General features: G+C 39.4%; 1 protein-coding gene across 4 annotated transcripts in view; it reads right to left on the bottom strand.

Moving 5' to 3' along the window:
- ptk7b (protein tyrosine kinase 7b) overlaps positions 1-21,209 on the bottom strand; it is a 155,925-nt gene that overhangs the window by 14,359 nt on the left and 120,357 nt on the right. For all 4 annotated transcript variants that reach the window (XM_057847554.1, XM_057847555.1, XM_057847556.1 and 1 more), the window contains 8 exons: positions 19,259-19,389; positions 15,508-15,774; positions 13,464-13,600; positions 11,132-11,267; positions 10,496-10,615; positions 6,179-6,328; positions 5,704-5,851; positions 3,131-3,258 (listed from right to left, as the gene is read on the bottom strand). In XM_057847554.1, the coding sequence (XP_057703537.1) occupies positions 3,131-3,258; positions 5,704-5,851; positions 6,179-6,328; positions 10,496-10,615; positions 11,132-11,267; positions 13,464-13,600; positions 15,508-15,774; positions 19,259-19,389 (1,217 nt within the window). The remainder of the gene's footprint in view (positions 1-3,130; positions 3,259-5,703; positions 5,852-6,178; positions 6,329-10,495; positions 10,616-11,131; positions 11,268-13,463; positions 13,601-15,507; positions 15,775-19,258; positions 19,390-21,209) is intronic.

Here is a 21,209-nt window from a genome sequence, read left to right as displayed (position 1 = left end):
AAAGGAAAGAGTGAATAGGGCCATGTATCGAGAGATTTTGAGTGAAAATCTCCTTCCGTCAGCAAGGGCATTGAAGAGGAGACATGGCTGGCTCTTTCAGCATGACAATGATCCCAAACACACAGCCAGGGCAACAAAGGAGTGGCTTCGTAAGAAGCATTTCAAGGTCCTGGAGCGGCCTAGCCAGTCTCCAGATCTCAACCCCATAGAAAATCTGTTGAGGGAGTTGAAAGTCCGTGTTGCCCAACGACAGCCCCTAGATCTGCTCTAGAGGAGATCTGCAGGGATGAATGGGCCAAAATACCAGCACCAGTGTGTGAAAAGCTTGTGAACAGTTACAGAAAACGTTTGGCCTCCGTTATTTCCAACAAAGGGTACATAACAAAGTATTGAGATGAACTTTTGGTATTGACCACCATGATTTGCAAATAAATTCTTTAAAAATCAAACAATGTGAATTTGTTTTTTTCCCCACATTCTGTCTCTCATGGTTGAGGTTTACTCATGTTGACAATTACAGACCTCTCTAATATTTTCAAGTGGGAGAACTTGCACAATTAGTGATTGACTAAATAGTTATTTGCCCCACTGTATAAATGGAACTTTGTGTGTGCGCAAGTGTGTTTGTTTTCATGTGTGATTCCGAAATGGCTGAGCGGATTTTGATGAAATTTTACACAGTTGTACATTATGTTTCAGGGAGTGTTCTTAGATGGGTTTGATCTCTATAGGCCTCCATTTAGTGCGGGAAATTTGCAACTCCAAAAATTAGCATAGAAAATCCCTGATTGTGGAGACAGTGCCGTCTTTTGGACAAAAGACGAGTCTCTTGTGATTGTAATGTCACAGTTGGCTTTCAAACTTTACAGTTTCAAGTACAGCTTTAAATATGCTGTAATGATACATTGTGGCTTTGAGTACTGCACAACAATACGCTGGACTTGAGAGAAAAAAAAAAAAAAAGTACAATTTTCCAGAATATTAATAAGGGATTTATTTCGGCTGGATATTCATACTATAGCGACAGTTATTTTTTATGCGTTACGTCCGCAATGGTTCATGGGTAGTTGTGGCAATTAGAGATGGGAATCTTGAGGCACCTAGCGATTCGATTACGATTCGATTATTGATGCACACAACACCCCCCTAACGCCCAAGCTATTAGCTGCTTTTAATGTTTTGTACATTAGTTACAAAAAGTGTACAAAAATCCTCTCAGGCTTAAATAAACTACTATTTCAGTATCAAGGTAACAGTTCAAATCAGTAAATAAAATACTCAAGTCCCCATTCTGTATCAGCAGCTTTAAACCACATTCACTTAATGTAATGTTGTAAATCAACTGTTAAAGTTGTCAAAATTGTTCCCATTATTCCATAATTTACCTTCTTTCTACTTTCGACATGTGAAAGTTTCATCATTTAAAGTGGATTGAAGTCAAGATCTTGCCGTTTCAGGAGTACCGTAATTTTCGCACTATAAGGCGCACCTGACTATAAGCCGCCACCCACCAAATTTGACACGAAAGCGACATTTGTTCATAGATAAGCCGCACTGGACTATAAGCCGCAGCTGTCCTCACTGTATTATGGGATATTTACACCAAAAGATATTAACCGGTAACACTTTATTTGACAGCGGCATCATACGACTGTCATAAGTCAAATGAACCACCATGAAACTTTGAACCAGTTGGCTGCAAAGCTTCATTGCTTCAAGATTCATTTGACCATCACTGCTCCCTTGGGGGAGACAGTCAATCTCTGCTGCCACCTGCTATCAACTCTAGTTGTTGTCCAGCATGCCTCCTAGCATGCACTGCAGCGCTACACATGTAATAACAATCAAAATTCGTGTTCTTTGGTAATTATTTCTTCAGTTATTGTTGCAGTTGTTTCATTCATTGTTACTTACGGTATTTGGTAACTTTTTATTTGACAGTGCTGCCATAAGACTGTCATTACACAATCATAATTATGACATGACACTGTAATGAGCACTAATGAATGATTATAATAGATGTCATTTAGTGTTATCCGGCAAATAATCTCACTTTTGAATGGATGTAAAAGATCCGAGCTGGACATTAATCGAGTTAATGACATAATTTGCCGGATGACATTTAATGACATCTGTCATAAGCATTCAGTAATGCCCATGATAATGCCATGTCATAGTTATGACGGTGTTATGTCGCCACTGTCAAATAAAGTGTTACCTATTAACCCAAATAAATCAACAAATAAGCCGCAGGATTCAAAATGAAGGACAAAAGTAGCGGTTTATAGTCTGAAAATTACGGTATTCTAGATAAAAAGTTAATATGGTTCGCTACGACAGCCTTCCAGAGAAGTCTACTGCTTTAAGATGGTGGCTGTTTAGTAACGCCGACCAGTATCATTTCGAATCTAGTTCTTTATACATGTGATATCTACCGTATCATTATGTGGGCATAGTTTGTAGCGGCTGTCGGCCGGAGTCAGGTATTATTGTTTTTTTTTAATCTAGCGGCATTAGTTGAGCCAGAGCCGTGAGCTGAGCATGATGTTTACTCTCGGTCCGTTCCTCATTGTGTCCCGAAGACTGCACAACTCTAGTGTTAACCATGACTGAGAGTGGTGGTTGCAGTTGTTATGTTCTGGTGTTTTCTGTTCAATAAACTGTCACTTGGAGCTGTGTGGTGAATGGGCCATGTCGCCCGCCACAATACTGTACACAGTGATGGAAAAGCGATTAGGCATTTACCCCTTAATGGCATCCTTTTACTATAACTACATTAAAGCGGCATCACTACAAAAGTATTTTTGTATTGTATTGTGTTTACGTTACACAAACCCGAGCAACACTGGGCCACACTGCTAGTACTGCGTAATTGCTGTGAAAGGGTAAGTCTATCTAAGCTTCAGACAACACACAGGAGACAAAGTGTTATTAGATCTATCGCCTGCCAAGTTCCATCAACCCCCCTGACAGCTGTGACGTCACAGAAGTAGCCGCGGTTATTAACCTGTCAAGGTGGATGACAGAAGTGGGAAGATTTAATGGACGCTTTCATCCAACATGTGGATTTGTGCCCTGTGTCCACAGTGTGCTCTTATTAGGCGTGTGTGTGTGTTCGTTCTGGACTCACCAACAACATACAGCTGAGCCACACGGTCTTTGATGCTGCAGCTGTTTCCAGCCACACAAGTATATCTGCCTGTGTCTTCTGTTGTGACATCCGAAATCACAAGGGAGCCATTGGGCATCTTCTGGATCCTGAAATGAGGAATGAAAATTTTGACAAAAGCATCTTTATGTAAAAACTATTCAATTCCCGTATTTTTTACACTATAAGTCACGCTTCTTTTTCATAGTTTAATCAATTGGAGCAACATTTGTGTGAGAATACCAACGCAATATTATATCAATTCATTGGATTTAGTGATTGGGAGTGATTCTGATGGTTTGGGAAACTTGTTAGCATGTTCTTTATGCTATATTTATCTGAATAACTCTTAATAGCTTTGTTACATTAACATACTAGGCACGTTCTCAATTTGTTGTTTATGCTTCATGTAACGTTAGCATACCCTGCACTTATTCATCCTGTTGTTCTCTATTCTATTTTTGTTTTAAATTGCTTTGCAAGATGACATGTCTGTTCTCGGTGTTGGATTTTATCAAATTAATTCCAAAATACGACCTATACTCCGGTGCGACTTAAATATTATCTATATTGTTATTATTATTTGTTTTTTTCCGTCTTCATTGGGTACGTACGGTACGGGTAAATACGGTACATACTAATCAACCCTAAATTTAGATTAATGGGTGTATGAGAACAAGAAAGCACAACGGGGGTGGTTTTGTGCAAGATGTATTTCTACGGTTTGCATGTGAACGAGTTACTATCCTTTTCTGGAGGAAGTTTCAAAGTCTTCAGAAGTTGCCAGTTACACCGCAAAAATTTGCTTTGTTAATCTGTTTTTGGTTTAAAGGTGCTATGAAATAGTGGCCATGTCAAAAAATGAAAATAACTGCACTAATGCAATTTCAGATGTAGAAAACGAATTTGGCAGTCAGATCTACCGTATTGGCCTGAATATAAGACTGTGTTTTTTGCATTGAAATAAGACTGAAAAAGTGGGGGTCGTCTTATATTCGCGGTCTAGACATTATACCCATTTACGACGCTAGATGGTGCCAGATATCATTGAAGCGATGTTGTGTCATGACAGAGCTCAGCTACTCTCAAGTTTGACCAGATGGCATTATTTTATTGCAATGTTTTTCCTTATTCAGATTTGTTTCAAGACTACAGTTACAGTTAGACTTCACTTTGATGGTTAATGCAGTTATTGCAATTTTGTTGTTTTATCACAATAGATTGGTTTATTTACATTTCAAAAACCAGAAGCCATTCATTTACAAATGTGATTGCACTTTAGTTTACATATTTAAATGTTCAGATATTGAGATTTGAATGAGGCAAAATAACATGCTTTTTTTCTCAAATATATTGTTATAATCATTTCAGATGTACTGTAATTATTTTCTGTATAAAATTAATTTGCTGTTCAAAAATTCTTTTTTTAAATTTGAGTCTTGAAAAAGAGGGGGTCGTCTTATAATAAAGGCTGTCTTATATTCGAGCAAATACAGTAGTTTTTTTTTTTTTTTTTTTTTTTTTTTTTTTTTTAACCATTTCACAGTTATTCCACCCCAAACATTGAATCTGGCAACAACATATTTTTGTGTAACTCTGGTTGTGACATCACAACTAGAATTGATGATTATGTGTAGCTTTCCAGTGCCGTGCTAGCTATACATGTTGACAGAATGACAGAACAATCACACAGCAAAAAGAGAATGGAAAGCCTATTGATAGCATGCTAGTAGTCTGCAAACATCTGCAGCTCATTGCAGGTATGACATCATCTTCTGTTTGGAGATTTTTAGTGGGTGGGGCTGAGAAAGGAAGCCTATTAGGGTCTAATTTATTATTTAGCGTTTTTTTTTTTTTTTTTTTTTTGGTCACTTTTTTTTATGGATTTGTGTCGAAAATATGTTCTGCGATCATTTTAAAGTCACTTGCTGTTTTGTTTCATAGCACCTTTAAACAGTCAACAGTCCTTAAATATAGCAACAACAAAAAAAGTTGCGTAATTGGCAGCACTGAGTTGGCAAAAGAAGAAGAACATTTATATTAAAAACACCCACTGACAGTGATAGACATCCAATTTATTTTGACTGGGAGGGGCTGGCAGCAAACGTGAATCCCAGTCAAAATGGATTTTTTGGGGCCGGGGTGTACGATGTAACATTTTGGGGCATGTAAGTGAACGCCTTCCATTGGCCGCTAATTGCATTGATCAATAATGACAGTTAACGTTTAATAATAATGAGTAACTTCACAATTGTTCATAGACTTGCAATTTTAATAGAAAAAAAGGGAATCAAATTCTATTTAAGTAGGTTTAGGTATATCCAAGCCGGAACTCTGACATTTATCAGCAGTCTAACAAAGCTTCTTTTAGTCGGACATTAGAAAAAACTTTTATTTCCAGCATTAAGAATAACACATAAAAGACTCCACTTTCTCAATACCAACAAGAGGTGAAAAGTACAGATTATTCCACATTTGAATAAAAAAAATTGTAGTTGAACACCCTACAATAAATGTCCAAACCAAGTGAGTTGATGATGGTAAATCTTTTTTACCTTCTGTTCTTACTGATATCCAGGGTCTTATCTTTGACCATCCAGTGGATGTGAGGCTCAGGGTTGCCGGTGGCCTGGCAGTGCAGTATGGCCGTGTGCCCTTGGTACACTGTTGTATTATCCGGCTCCACTTTAAAGCGAATGTACACTAAGAGTGCACATGAAAAGGGTTACATAGATGTGCACACACATTATTTTTAGACTTTGTTCCCAAGTGGGCAAGTACTAAAAGGCTGTGGTGACTGTGGTTGCTGAAAGTCACACTCTGCTGGCCAAATGTAATTCATTACCAGACTGTAAAAAGGCCACCAAGCGCCAGTAAATGCTGCCGCTGACTGAGAATGATCAATGAATGTTTCCTCATTAAAGTACCCTCAAACATACTGAAACCACAACTATTTGCAACATAAGAGTGGTGACTAATGAAGTTTCTCTTGAAGATCCCTGCTTACGCAGTGATGAATGAGAAGTTTACCTGCCACTGTGAGGGACACTATGGCTCTGATCTCCCCCTGGAGGCTGTTGGAGGCGATGCAGGTATAATTGCCGGCGTCACTGCGGGTCACTTTGGAGAAGTGAAGCTGACCATTTTTTTGCTCCACATGGGGTGGCAGATCTCCTCCGTCTACCAAGGGGCAATAAAAAAACAGAAAAAAGTAGATTTCAAACTAATTACTTTGTCGACAGCTGCATTGCAGGCAATAGTTTATGAAGTTCAAAGTAAAACTACAGTAGATATGTTTCCATGGACACTTTCATTCGAATTAAAGACAGGTATGAATAATATGTACACACCCGATTCGAAATATTCTAACCCTATCCGGCCAATTCTGATCAAGATTCTATTCCGAACGAGAGGGGTGGTTCATGCCGATTGATAATCCGATCGGCGTGCATGAAAACACTTTATTCCAAATTTTGGAACAAACCGTCCACACTCGTCACGTCAATATATGTGTTTCTGTGATTCCCAGAAGATAGTAGAAGAAGAGCAAGCGGAAGACAGGGTAGGCGCAATTTGCACAAGACTAAACTGGTCTGTATAAGAGACAAACACGTTGCTGGGCATATTAAAAGATCTTAAAAATGTAGAAAGACTTGATGGTAGGCCTGTCGCGAGAACAAATTTTAGCGGTGATAATTTATCTCATAAATTATTGCGATATGCGATATTATTGCCCCCCCCCCCCCCCAAACAAAAAAAAAATCTAAACCAATCTACAATAACACACTGAGAATACAGTATATATTAATAGATCAAGTACACCCATTTAAACGCAATAACTGTTTACTCAAATTCAAATATACTTTTTAAGAAATCACAACTAAAAAGAACAGACCATGCCTCTTTTAAGTAAAAGACAACAATATTGGTACCGCACAGAAACACTGTGTAAATAAAATGTCTTTTTCAATAAACCAAAATTGCACTTAATAACTTAAGCATTTAGGCAAATGAAAACTTTTCCCTTCATAGCTTCTGCTATGGCGTTCCATGTGTAATATTCTGATTGGATGTTTTCCGGGGCACCCTGAAGCGCACGCAACGGTGATGTTGTTTTGTTCATGTGACGTGGCAGTGAGAGACACAGACACAGATCTAGCCAAGACAAAGTCTAACGAAGTTTTATGTGTATTTTGCATAGCTATTTTTAATTGGGAATGCCAGTTCTCTTTGCATTGAGCTCTATTCTTTCTGTGAACATTATTTTTTTTTGAGAGATAGGAATATCATTTTTGTTGTGCTTTCACTAAATGATACTGTAGTTTAAATGATACTGTAATTTAACTGTTCCGCCCAAATGCATGATGGGAAGTGGGGCGACCATGACTGTCAGTGGTGGCCGCAAATGGTATATAGTATGCTCTACGTTATGTTCAATTAAGTGTGTTAAAAAAAAAGATCGTCTCCTGTCATTCTTCCCCACGTCGTTTGCCACAAGACTTACAGTATATTTGTTGTGAAAGAGTTGCTAAAGCCAATAAAAGGCGCGGTCCAATAAACGCCTGTGTCCACTCGCATTTCTCTGCCTTTTCGCTCTTAGTGCTAAAACAGCGTCATTGTAAACTGTGTGAAGCAACGCATGAACGGGTCATTCCGTGCATGTGTTAATTGCATCAAATAATTTAACGTGATTAATTAAAAAAATTAATTAGCGCCTGCTAACACGATAAATTTGACAGCACTAGTTTTTTTAAGCCCACAGACGGTTCATTACATTAGTAGCTCATTAGAGCATAGGTCTGCTTGTTTTTGTGTCACGAAGTGTGAGACAGGCGTGAAAGAGGACATTGCCTCACTCGAAAGGTTGGATGTCTTTTTTTCTTTGTGTTTTGTTCTATTATGTACTTCATTACAGGTATGAACGGTTAGGTTAGGTATACGAAATATTTCAAATGTGTTTGGCTGTTGTTTTATTCCTGTTTTACCCCAATAACAAAATTTAATGCGGCGTGTAATAAGTGATTGGAATGGATTAGGGCATTTACATGGAAAATGTGTCTCTATTTACGGATTTTCAGGTTATGAGACTACTTCCCGAATCAATTAATGTTGTAAGTAGAGGTACCACTGTACGTCATTTTTGCTGTCATATCAAAAAGACATAGCAGACATGGACTTCATGTTTGGTTTATGTTTTAGACCTATTAATTCATCTACAACAACAAGAAGAGAATGCATCAAAATACGAACGGTAAGTTTTTGTTGCAAAATTGACGATAAATCTTCTTAAAATAATTTTTTCCGACTGACGTTCTGATGCATGAACACGCAAGATCTAATATTTTTAGGCTAGGTTCATACTGCAAGTACGCACAATCCGTTTTTCCGACTCGAGTGAGGCATTAACTTGACGGTCTGAACGGGACAAGTCGCATAGAAGTGGACCATTTCAAATCTGATCTGGGTCACTTTCGTACTGTATGTGGTCTAAATCCGATCTGGGCCACATTTTTCCAGAATGTGGCGCGGTCTGAACTGTTAAATCTCCCAAATAGGAATTCATGCAGCAATTATGTCAGCAAAGAACGAGAGCGGCAGGCAGGACGGCAGTGATGTAGCTGTGCATTAGCATTAGTGCCTGCCTAGCTTGAACTCTGCTTTAACGCAGGAGGCGGGCTTGATCATAGTCATAAAAAAATACAATGAAGTTCAGTTTCTCTGTGCGCCAAATTAGCAATATTTCAGAATTGCTTACATGCAGAGTCGGCCCAATTGACACACACGAGGGTTATGTGTGTGTGTCATGCATAGGCATGTGCAGGTATGAGATTTTGACGGTACGATAACCGTGGGCAAAAATACTGCGGTTTCACGGTATTGCAATTATAGCTCCAGAATGTGTTATTTTGAGATGTATGGGTTAAAAAAAAAAAAGTTTCCCATTGAACAGGATTTTTAAAAAAATTTTCAGAACATTGCAACGTTGCAAATTGGAACATGAATACTGTTAAAATAAATTATCAATAAAAAAAAAACCAAATATTTTAAATGAAATTAAAATAAATATAACTTATAGACGATACCCACAGCCACAGCTCAAGTTGCTCAAGATTAGAGTAAGAACAAAATAATTTTCATAAAAAAGTAAAAACACTTCTGAATATTTTTTTTTTTTTAAATTCTACTGCATGACTTTTTTTGGAGGGTGGAAAAGCTCAAGTGAAGTTTTTCCATTTTCGGCCACTGTGTCAGCTCTAGTCTACATGATGTCACGCCTATGTGTTAAAAAAGAAAGAATTCATAAGTTCATAAGTTAAAAATGTAAAGGTTAGTTTAAAGTGTAAATATTGTTGTGAAGAAGGTTTCATCTAAACAAAAACAAAACAAAACAAAAAAACAAAAAACAAAAAAACATTGGGAGTGAGCCCTCTCCTTGATCCAGCGAATGTGGATTTGTGCTTAGGGCAAGAGCATCTTTCGCAGTCAGCGATCTTTGATGCTATCCCCTTTTCCACTTCATTCAAGCGAATCAAGCTTGTTTTCTCACTCTGCGGCTGTAACACTCGACGAAGTTGCTCTCCCAGCTAAGCCTAGGCTAACATTTGTCTTTGTAAGCTTTTAGTTAGTTTGTATATTGAATTTGAAAGGAAAATGTGTGTTTTGTTTTTGGCGAACTTTTCATGGTGCTAATCTGTTGAAGTTACTCACACATGGAAAAATACAATTGTACAACGTTTTAAATGTATTCATTTTGTATATTCCACTTACTATGATTTGAGAGCTCAATAAATTGAAGAAAAGTACGCTTTATGTTTGGATTATTTGTTTTTGGGTTCACTGGCTGTCTAGCCCATAGCGTCACTTTCACACACAGCAAGAAACGGGAGGGGGTGAGCGCTGCCGCGCCAAGCCACTTTTGGCTGCATTTTTGACATATGAAAAATAGTGAATACCGTACTACGGTCTGATGGAAAATTTTAGTGGTTTTGAAACCGCGACGTTTTCACACCACGGTAAACCGTGAAACTGGTAACCGGCATATGCCTAGTCATGCATGCACAGTGCATATTTATTTGTTTTGATGCTTCTGCGCATGCGGGTCAGTTTGCTCACCGCGTGTTGGACTGCGAATTAGTGTGTATGTGCAATACTTGAATGGGCTCAATGGACAAAGGCAGTCTGAACGGGCATGCGAAAATAACATGACAAAAAATCGGAATTGTGCATTAAGACCTGCAGTATGAACATAATTTTTAATCCGATCGCTGATTGGATTGAAGAAATTTTGTCCTTGTCAACTTACCCACTGATACAAAGATTTAATTATGGCCACATGTTAAAGCACACCTGCTTTTGTCCAGCGGATGGTGGGAATTTCTCTTCCCTTCGCCGAGCACTGGATGGTGATCTCATTATCAAGCTCCAGGCACTGGGAAGGCTGGGGGGTCGGGGTGAACTTGAGCTTCTCTGAAACAAGTTAAACAACACATACTGTATATTACACGCGTGCTTAACACAGATGGAAAGGGGTGAAATATGTCAAACTCATTCAGTGTGTTTCATTTTCCTTTTTTCAGCGAGTTGGCTGTTTGACAGTCACTATTTTAAACACTTCATCCAAAATCTAAACTTCTGAATCTTAAAAGATCCAGGTACACCTGAAAACCAAGTGTGGAAACTTATCAATGAACATTTTCTAAATAGATCAAGCAGCCAGCCATAACAATGATATGTCAGATCATCTACAGAAGCATTCATCTTAGATATAAAGTAATACAATGGAGGTCAGACTAAAGCTGCTGTGCGTGAGTCATGTTTAACACCTCTGTGGGTGTCCTCAAATGCTTCCTATTTTAAGAAACAAACACACAAGCCCACAGGCATTACCACATTTGTTTTACATTTTCTCAGAGCACTGTATTTCTGATCTTTCTTGGAATGACTCCAAACACACTGTAGGTAATGTAAATCTTGCTGTCTTACCCAGCACGCTGACTCTTGCCTGGCCAGACAGTCGACCACCCACTGTTTTGGTCTCACAGCCATACATCTGTCCGTCATACACCTCGACACTGTTGATCCTCAGGGTACCATTGGGGAATAGTTTAAAACGGGAATCCTGGCAAAAAGTTAAAAAGACAAGTCCAGCTAAATTTTTGGAACATTGTAGGGAAAACAATACAATATTTTTTCCACATTGACTTTGATTATTTTACAACTAGTCAACAGAAAAAGCTTTTGTTGTGAATTGGAATGAGTTTAACACTAGTAGACATCCAATCCATTTGAACTGGGAGGCTGGCAGCGAATGAACGAATCTCTTCCACTTCAAACGGATTGAACGTCTATGGCCATCAGTGGCAGCAAATGCTAGACAACGAGGTAATTTTGGGGCAATTCAGATCATTACCTTATTGATTTTCAGTCACTTCCTGAAGTTCCTATTGATTCTGAGGCATTTTATGAGTCACTTCCTGTTGATTTTGGGTTACAGAACAGGAAGTGGCCCGGGAATCTCCCAAATGAATAGGCAGTGACTCAAACTCAACAGGAAGTGACCTGTAAATGCACTAAAATGAACAAAAATTGACCTACAAATGGCCTGAAAATCAGAAAGAGTGACTGTGACAGCTCTGGTTTCGAATGGATGAATGTTTGTTCAACCCTCCCAGTCTAAATAGATTGGGTGTCGAGCACCATCAATGGCAGCTATATAGTTAACTAAGACACTATTATAGTGGAAGATTTTGATAGCAACTTGTTGGGCCCTTTTGTTTTTTTAAAACATTGACACTTTTTTAAAACGATATCTCGATTCTTGGCAGGAACATATCGATAAGCTTTTGGGATACAAAGTATCACGATATATCACGATTTCGATATTTTGTCACACCCCAAGTAGCCACAATTGCTAACGTCATGAATATTAATGAGCAAAGGTGACGTGTTGCTTGTGGTACGCCATTCATTTAAACAGGGAGCGTTGGGTGTGAAAGCTCATCTTTCAGTGGCTTTATCGGCTCTAGATGTCCAGTCGATTTTAACTGGAGGGTTGGCAGCAATCATTCACTGATGGCATCAATGGCAGCTACTGCGGTACAAAGTATTTGTGTGCTCTTTAAAGTGTTTTTCAACTAGTGTGCCGTGAAAAATCATCAGGTGTGTTGCGAAAAATTATCCAATATCACTTTTTTTTTTTTTTTAATTGTCGGGTGGAGTTGCAGTAGGAAGGAAGGAGTAGGTAGAAAGTTCTCGATCGTGTGCAGATGAGCAAGGTATTGCTCGTGTCGCGTTCAAAAACTGCTCGGTTTTTTAGCCATCAGCCACTTTGCTTTCCGCAACAATGTGGACCCCAGCACGTCTACTGCACATCATTAGACTCGTCAAGTGTTGATATACACTAAAGTGTCCTTTCCATTTTCTTTTCTCCATATGTGACGACCGTCAATCCTCCCCCTGTGTTTTATTCCAACACATTGTCGAGGACAGCAAGGTAGCTGATGGCTAGAAGTCTGAGCAGTTCTTTAACGCAACTAGAGCAGCTATCCAACAGCGCTATGGTGCCAAGCAAGCTTAAACGTCATCTCCAAACGAAACACCCGTCGTTTCAAACTAGGGACTATTTTGTTGGCCTTTGTGAAAACACAGAGGAACAGGCTTTTTTGGGGGGGGACTACAAAGAATGAGAAAGCCCTCAAAGCCAGTTAGCTTGTTGCTGAATTTGTTGCTAATCCAAAAAGTTGCTAAATCCAAAAAGGCCCACACTGTGGCAGGGACATTAATACTACCTGTCTGCAAAGTCATTGTCAGTGAGATACTCGGCCCTAATGTGGTTAAAGACATTGCTAAAGTCCTCCTGTCTGATAATACTGAGCTTTCCAAGCCTAACTGCTATAAAAAATAAAAACAGAGACTGAGAACTGTTGAAAAAGATTCCTGCCAGGATATCAGCTTTGCTTTCATTTAAACAGAAGAACTTTAGTTTCACACTGAGTAAGTATAAATACTGAGAAATTATTTTATAATTAAATATACTGTACGAAAGTAATTTTGGAACAATTTTGGTGTGTGGTGTGCTGCAAGATTTTTTCCAATGTAAAAACATGCCGTGACTCAGATAAGGTTGAAAACCATTGCTTTAAAGGGTTAAATATATGTTTAATAGCCTACATTTTGCAGTATACTAACTATACTGTATGTTGAGGTAGATCAAAGAGAAGGTCAAACACACACACAGTAAAGCCCCCACAGCCAATAAATGCAAGAAAAAAAGCTATCACACAGGTCAGTGTGGAATGTCAGCGTAACGACTGACCTCTGGCGTGATCATGATGTTGTTGCGAAGCCATGTGACCTCTGGTTCGGGAGTGGCTTTGGCGTGACAGTGCAGATAACCCGGTTTACCTTCTTCCAAGCGGCTGTCTTGGGGCCTTGTTATCCACACTGGGGCGGCTGCGGGAGAACCAATGTATATCACGTGGGCTCACATATTTTACACTCCTTCTCACATGCGCAGTATAATTATAACAGCAATATATTTGACTGGATGACAGGAATAACAAAAAAACAAAAAAGGGGAACAACTATACAGGGTGACCCAAAAAAAAGTTTACACTCAGTTGACTGCTTGTTTAAAAGCCATTGAAACATACCTAAATGGGTTGTCATGCTTAAGTGATGCATTAAGGTCACTCAATGCAGCTGGTAATCTCTCGTCTCTACAATTCCTGTGCTTCTGCTGAAAATGAAGAGAACTTTAGCTGTACCTGAATTGCTGCGTGCCGGTCTGACACCTACTGAGATTGCAGCAAATCTGAGAATATCCAGATGTGCAGTCTACAAAGTTAAAAAGAAGCTGAAAGATACTGGAACAGCCTCACGAAAACCTGGGTCTGGAAGTGCCGATCTGTGCGGACCAAAAAAGTTGATTGACAAGGTGATATGTGGCCACCCCAGAGTCCAGATCTCAATCCCCTGGATTATAGCATATGGGCAACTGTGGAGGACAGTGCCTGTAAGAAGCCACAAACTTCTGTGGCAGCCTTTGAGAGGTCCATTGTTAGATCTTGGGAAAAGATGACAGCATCCTACATAAAGAAGCGTTCCGCAGGCGCCTGGAGGCTGTTGTGACACTTAAGGGAGGACACATTGAAAAATAGAGTTTACTGTACATGTTCTTTACAATAATGTATAATTTGTGATTAAATTCTAATTCTAAGATGAATAAACATGGCATTTAAGTTGTATTATGGCAGTGTACTTTTTTTTGGGGTCACCCTGTATATAGTTTTGCCATGTTTGCCAATTCCTTAAAATTATTTAAAATAAATTTTAAAAAAAGAAAAGGAAAAAAGGAAAATAAATTGATTTCTGTCGTCCTTAATCTTTCATTAAGGACTACATAAATTATATTCAAACTTTATTTTGTCAGAAACAAAGTCGATGCACATGATTGACTAACAGGCGACACATAATGGTGTGGTATTTGGTACTGAGTTTGATACCTGTGAGCTGGGGTGACTAAACTTAATGTGGTCATTGTTTATGGATTTAAAAGGAAGAGATGGGTGGAGTAGCCAAATATTTTCACCAGTGTGACTAGTGGGGGGGTTTGTGGTGCATCAATAATCGAATCGGAGCCTCTGAATCGTAATCGGAATCGAATCATTAGGTGCCCAAAGATTCCCACCTCTAATAATAATCGATTTTGAATATAACTTACAAGCCATTTACATAACTAATTCGTAAATTTTATCCTTTTGTTTCATATACGTGAGCAGTGTGTAGGTTTCGTAGGTTTACATTTACAGTCAAACATAGCTACATTAATGCATTGGTGCGAGCGGGTATTGTCCATTCCGGTATGTTTTTTTTTTTGTTTTTTTGTGCCAATTATTTTTTTGTACCATGAAGCAAAAAAAGGTTTTAAAAAATGAAAATTAATTTCCGTGTACACCGAAGCTTTCGTATCTCGAGGTACCTCTGAAAATGTAACAGAGTAAATGTAATTCATTACTTCCCACGTCTGCTTACAGCTAAACAAAAAAAGATTTAAAACACACGAAATGTATTGAATCACATGTAAGTATCCATCCATCCATCCATCCATCCATCCATCCATCCATCCATCCATCCATCCATCCATCCATCCATCCATCCATCCATCCATCCATCCATCCATCCATCCATCCATCCATCCATCCATCCATCCATCCATCCATCCATCCATCCATCCATCCATCCATCCATCCATCCATCCATCCATCCATCCATCTCTTCCGCTTAGTATGACGCTCTTAAAAATAAATAATGTGCAATGTGAAAAAACGTGTAATGTAATGGGTTTGTTTTGGACTCACTGGCAACAGTGAAGGTAACTTCCTGTGTCCTGCGACCAGCCTTATTCTGTGCTACACAGGTATAAACTCCAGAATCGCCTGCCTCCGTCGGACTGAAGACCAGATCCGAGCCATCCTGGTACACTCGTCCTTCCGTGGGCACCCGCTGACCTTCCCTCTCCCACCAGACTTCAGGCTGGGGTCTTCCTCGTGGGGCGTTACAGCGGACCCGCTGCAGGGTGTCTGCTGTGAAAACCTTTGACATTTTGGACACCATATCATCGATCTCTGTCGTGTAGAGAAGAGAGACAAACAGGAAAAAAACTGTGAAATTAGGCCATGATTACATGACAACCATCTAACACAATAATGCAAAAGTGGCGTTTTGCAGTTATTTTGATTCAAAGTTTAAACGACCATTATGTGTGGGGAAAACTGAGTGCACATGGAAGCGCAAAAGTGCATGAAACCTCCAATTTGCCGATGTAGTATGCATTCCCAACATTAAAAGTGGCAGCACCACCAACACCTGATTCCTGCGTGTAACCCATCCTTTCTGCGCTTTCCTCTTTCGTCCTGGTCAAATAATGTTGTTCTCTGCTCTAGCTGAGTTTCTGTAATTAGAGTAGTCAATTGTTTACTAGACTCTTTATCAGTGTATCATTCGTTCATTCCATATCTGTTTTAGAATCGAAAATCGGAAAGCGGATAACGACTTATTTCTCGTTTTCAAATCAAAACTCGGAAAACAAATAACGGTCTATTTTTCGCTATCAGCATTTCTTTTTAAACTTAAAAATAGAATATGGAAGAATGAATTTATTATGGTATTTTTGTTCTATTCGTTTTTGGTTTTGTATCATTTTCGATGTGCTGTGACCCGGAAGTTGTTGACCCTTTTTTCGGTGAGGCAAGTCTTTAACCGCGCCGATTTTGAAACCTGTTCACAGAGATAGTCCGCCATCCTTAACAAAAACGTTAAGAGATAAGAACTAAAACGTTTGCTATCGTGCAGCTCGATTCACCCATCAATGGAATCACCCGGTAGAAACTGACTGACCTACTTGAGGGTAAAAAAGTCAACAACTTCCGGGTCAAAACGAGAAATGAAATAAGTCGTTATCAGTTTTCCGATTTTGGATTCTAAAACATATGGAACGAACGAATAATACACTGATAGTTCTTGAATTATGTTGAACGCAGTTAGGCTATGTACAAGGTTGCCACTTGCAGACAATGTTTTCATACACCAGGGGTCTGCAACCCATAGCTCTGGAGCCGCATGCGGCTCTTTGAACCCTCTGATGCGGCTCAGTATTATATTGAATAAATGATTATGTGTTTCAAATTTATTCTGGCACTTGCGAGATTTAAGTAACACCTTAACCATATACACCATATAACCAACATATATGGTTGGTATTATGGTTGCTCACCAGAAGGTGTCCCCCCCAAGTCGTTGCACCATTCACAGGACCAAAGACTTGTTGCTACACTTTCCATATAGGAATCGCAACCTTACTTAGTTCACTCATTCAGCTCATTAATTCACCAACTATGTAAAGTCATGGTTACCACTCAGAATGTGTACCCACAAGTCTTTGTGCTATTCACAGGCGCAATGCCTATTAAAAGGAGTCAAACATGCAACACAGAATACATACAGTATATACTAGTATATATGTATATATAAAATCATTTCAAATGTCTACAGTATATGTATGTGTGGCTCCAGTGATGTCATTTCAGTGGAAACCGGGTCAAAATGGCTCTTTGAGTGTTAAAGGTTGCCGACCCCCGTCATACACTGTCGAACTGTCTGCGTGCACTGGCGTCGTCAGTAGAGGTGGGAATCTTGGGGCAACTAACGATTCGATTATGATTCAGATGTTCTGATTTGATTATAAATAGATTATTGATGTACCCCCCCCACACCTTTTAATGTTTTGTACATTAGTTCCAAAAATCATCTCAGGCTAAACCTAAGTAATATTTTAGTATTAAGTTAACAGTTAAAAACAGTAAATAAAATACTCAAGTCCCCACTCTGTATCAGCAGCTTTAAACTACATTCAAATAATTTGATGTTGTGAATCAAACACTAAAGTTGTTAAAATTGCTCCCGTTGTTTGGGGGTTGGGGGGGGGTTCCAGCCCCCCACAAACATTTAATTTTTGTAAACAGTAACCATCAAAATTATTGAGCACTTTGTTCGCAGATTGGTTGACAATTTTCCAGTAACTTTAATACTGTTCCTCATATCCCCCTGAGTAACTGGGGAACAAAGGCAACAGTAGGAGACAGAGAATATAAGTTGTTTTAAGTAAGGGAATTAAATTAACAAGGGTCTTTGTGAGGTGAGCCATATAAAAGCTGGCAGCAGCTATACAGTCAATAGAGTGTGATCTTCGCTACAAAGACTCCCAAGACCACATTGTATTGTACGATACATGATGGGGTGTTCTTAAAGATCATTAATACTTTATTGGCCAATGAGACTCAAGTTGGTCAGCGGCCTTAAACTTTTACAGGCAGTGATCGGAAACAGTTAATGAGAACAGAGGAAAATGCACATATTTCAGAAGATGAAAGAGAGGCTGAGCTGGGAAAATAGGAGCCGGGGTAGCATGGGTGGGTATTCGCTCTGTGAAATGAATGAGGTGGAACTATGATAGAGAAACTATTTAAACTTGTCACCAAATAATGACTTCTATTGTGACACAATCCCCTTTAATGCCTGGAGGGATTACCATCAGATTAGGTGAATTAAGGTATTTAAATGGGGCTGCGGTTCACTGGGTTAAAACTGCAGATGCAGTCATATTTCATTTAAAAAGAAAATAAGAGGTTTCAAAGAGAAAGAAAAGTTTTCGGGACGGTAAAACAAAGAAATACCAGCCTTAAGCAGGTTCAAAATATTTGACTTGTATGCACTTACATCTGAAAAGCGAGTCTGATTAGTAAAATGATTACATTAGCCTGATCTCACTGAGATATAGCGTATGACAGTTCTCATACTGTCTAGACAATGTTTTGACTGCCGTCTCCGTGCTAAGTCATACAGTATTTTTAATGGGTTTATTTACTGTATGTATATATATACCATACACAATAGATCTATGTAAATTATTATTCACTTTAAGTGTAAGTATACTGTAAGCAGACTTTTAAGATTGTTAAAACAAGTATGTATCTAAGTGGACATTTAACAATTTATTAACTATATGTATTTTCCGTAAAAAGTTGGTCAATGCCACTGTATTTCAAGGAAATTATTATCTCAAAATGGCAAAGAAAATGCAATTATGTTTTCATTGGATCTGATTTTCGTGAAGCCATAAATTCATATTTTTTATTACAGTCTTTGATGTTATGTACGGCCTCTGACAAAATTAGCTCTTTTCATTCATTACTTTGTTAAGGGCAAGGAAGGAAAAATAAACAATATATTGCTAAACAGCATCAGCCTAAAAAAAAAAAATGTTGGGCCTTAATGTTATGATCACTAACGTGGACGGATAAACACATCAAATGGGAGAAGTAAGGTGTTTCAGCATGTACAGTATGGAGTGAGGAGGATACAGCCGGGCCGGATATCGATAAGGAAATGAGATTATCTGGTGAGATACGGCTCAAAGTGGAAGAGCCAACACAAGGCAGCACAATACTGTACATAACTGAAATGCTCTCACACTCTCAGATAACACAGTGTGTTTAGGTGTTTATTTCGAAGCAGTTCTACAGCTGTAAATTTGTTTGGAGTTGTGTTTACCTGCGATGAGAAGGGAAGCCTCGTGTGTGACTTGAGAGCCGCTGACGCCGCGGCCAACACATTTGTACAAGCCCGTGTTCCTGGGTTTGACCTGGGTGATGAGCAGCGATCCATTGGACAGCAGGAATATGCTGGAAGGAAAACAAATCCCATATAACAACCACCTATTCTCATTATCATTCGCTGATGGTAGCTTAGTTTTGCATGCAATTTCAAAACACTACTTGTCGTACATTTTTTGTCCAAATGACATCTTTAATACAGACAAACACACACTCAGGGCGGTAAGGGGCAAAAAAAGTGGTATAGAGTTTCTGCCAAAAATGAATGGTTCGGCCCAAATTTGCTCAAAACCTTCCCATTCATTTCTAATGGCCAAAATTTCCCATCCCTTTTAGTGGCACAAAAAACGTCCATTTGATTTCCAATCCGGAGCAGCAAAAATCTACATTGGCACACCCAAATATCAACAGGAAGTGACCCATTATCAACAGCAAGTGACCCTGATATCACCCATATCAACAGTAAGTGACCCGATATCAGCAGGAAGTGACCCTGAAGTGACCCTTAAAAGCCCCCAAATCAAAATAACATGACCTGATATGTGACCCTGTGATAAGTGACCCTGAAATTGCTGAAAATCAATTGGAAGTGACCCGATAACAACAGGATGTGATCCCGGAATGCCTCCAAATTAACAGGTAGTGACCCCAAAATGCCCTCAAATCAACAGGAACTGACTCGATATACGAACCAACAGAGCAAAACAACCATCACAATTGCTCCATAAATTGAATTTTCTAGTTCTTCTTGCTATTTGTTTAAGTTTGGTCAGCAAAAGAAGCCCCACAACACAGCGGGAGCTGGCATGATTCTTAACCCTGCTGATCCAGGGGAACATCTGGTGAATCAAGTTAGTTCTAATTAAGGCAAAGAAAATGCCTCTACAAAACACAGTTAAATCCTGCATAGCAAGCCATTTTAAAAATATCTTTGATGTAGGAAGCCCATCCTAATGGCCCAATTTGACCTCTGGCAGGGTAAACAGACATTCAGTGGTAGCAATGGACAGGGAGAAATTAATTACAGGCTGGCTGTGGTGTCCACATCTGGTAAGAAGAGATATTGGCAGGAAGTCAACGCGGAAGAAACAGTAGAGAGAAGGGTATTGGGATGCCTTGTGGCAAACAGTGAGAACACTGAGTGAAACCGGAGTTCATACAACATACTCACCACCGGCATCTAATACTGGTGTGTTAGTGAGTACTTGTGGGTCCATTCAACCGGCAGAACAAGACATAGCTTCAAAGACATACTTGCTAATAATGTCTTGGTATGATGACTATCGTATTTTTCGGAGTATAAGTTGCACCAGCCATAAAATGCCCAACAAAGAGGAATAAAAAAAGTAAAATTCGGCATTCGCTGCTCAGCCTTCTCCGCGTACAGACTCACTCTGAGCTCCTGAAGCACTCTCTTATCTTAACCAAAAAGCGCTCAGGGCCAGCAAGCTCGACTCCAAGTATGGCTCCAAAGAATCTGAAACCTGGAGACTTGGATGAAATAAAATCCTCCATACAGAAGTTGGAGGTCTCCTTGACTGGCTTGATTCAAAACCAGAATCAAGAAATCGTCAGAGAGCTCCAGTTAATTCGCGCTGAAAACGAGAAACTCAAGCAGGCGGTCGAGGAGAGAGATGTTCACATCAAGAGGCTGGAAATTTTGGCTGACGATTTCGACCAGTGCCGACGTGCAGATGAGCTCATCATTTCTGGATTAAAACTGACGCCTAGCCCAGGGGACACAGTGGCGCAACTGGCAATTGCTAAGCTGAAAGAGTACGGAATAAACATGGAACCGCTGGACATCCGTCGCTGCCTTCTGCTCCCATCTGCGGGGAGAGGACAGGCGACGGTGCTCATGAAGCTGGCAGACCACAAGACCAAGACTG

The sequence above is a fragment of the Corythoichthys intestinalis genome, chromosome 10 (genome assembly GCF_030265065.1).
Source record: "Corythoichthys intestinalis isolate RoL2023-P3 chromosome 10, ASM3026506v1, whole genome shotgun sequence".
Lineage (NCBI taxonomy): Eukaryota > Metazoa > Chordata > Actinopteri > Syngnathiformes > Syngnathidae > Corythoichthys > Corythoichthys intestinalis.
This window is presented reverse-complemented; position numbering and strand designations above follow the sequence as displayed.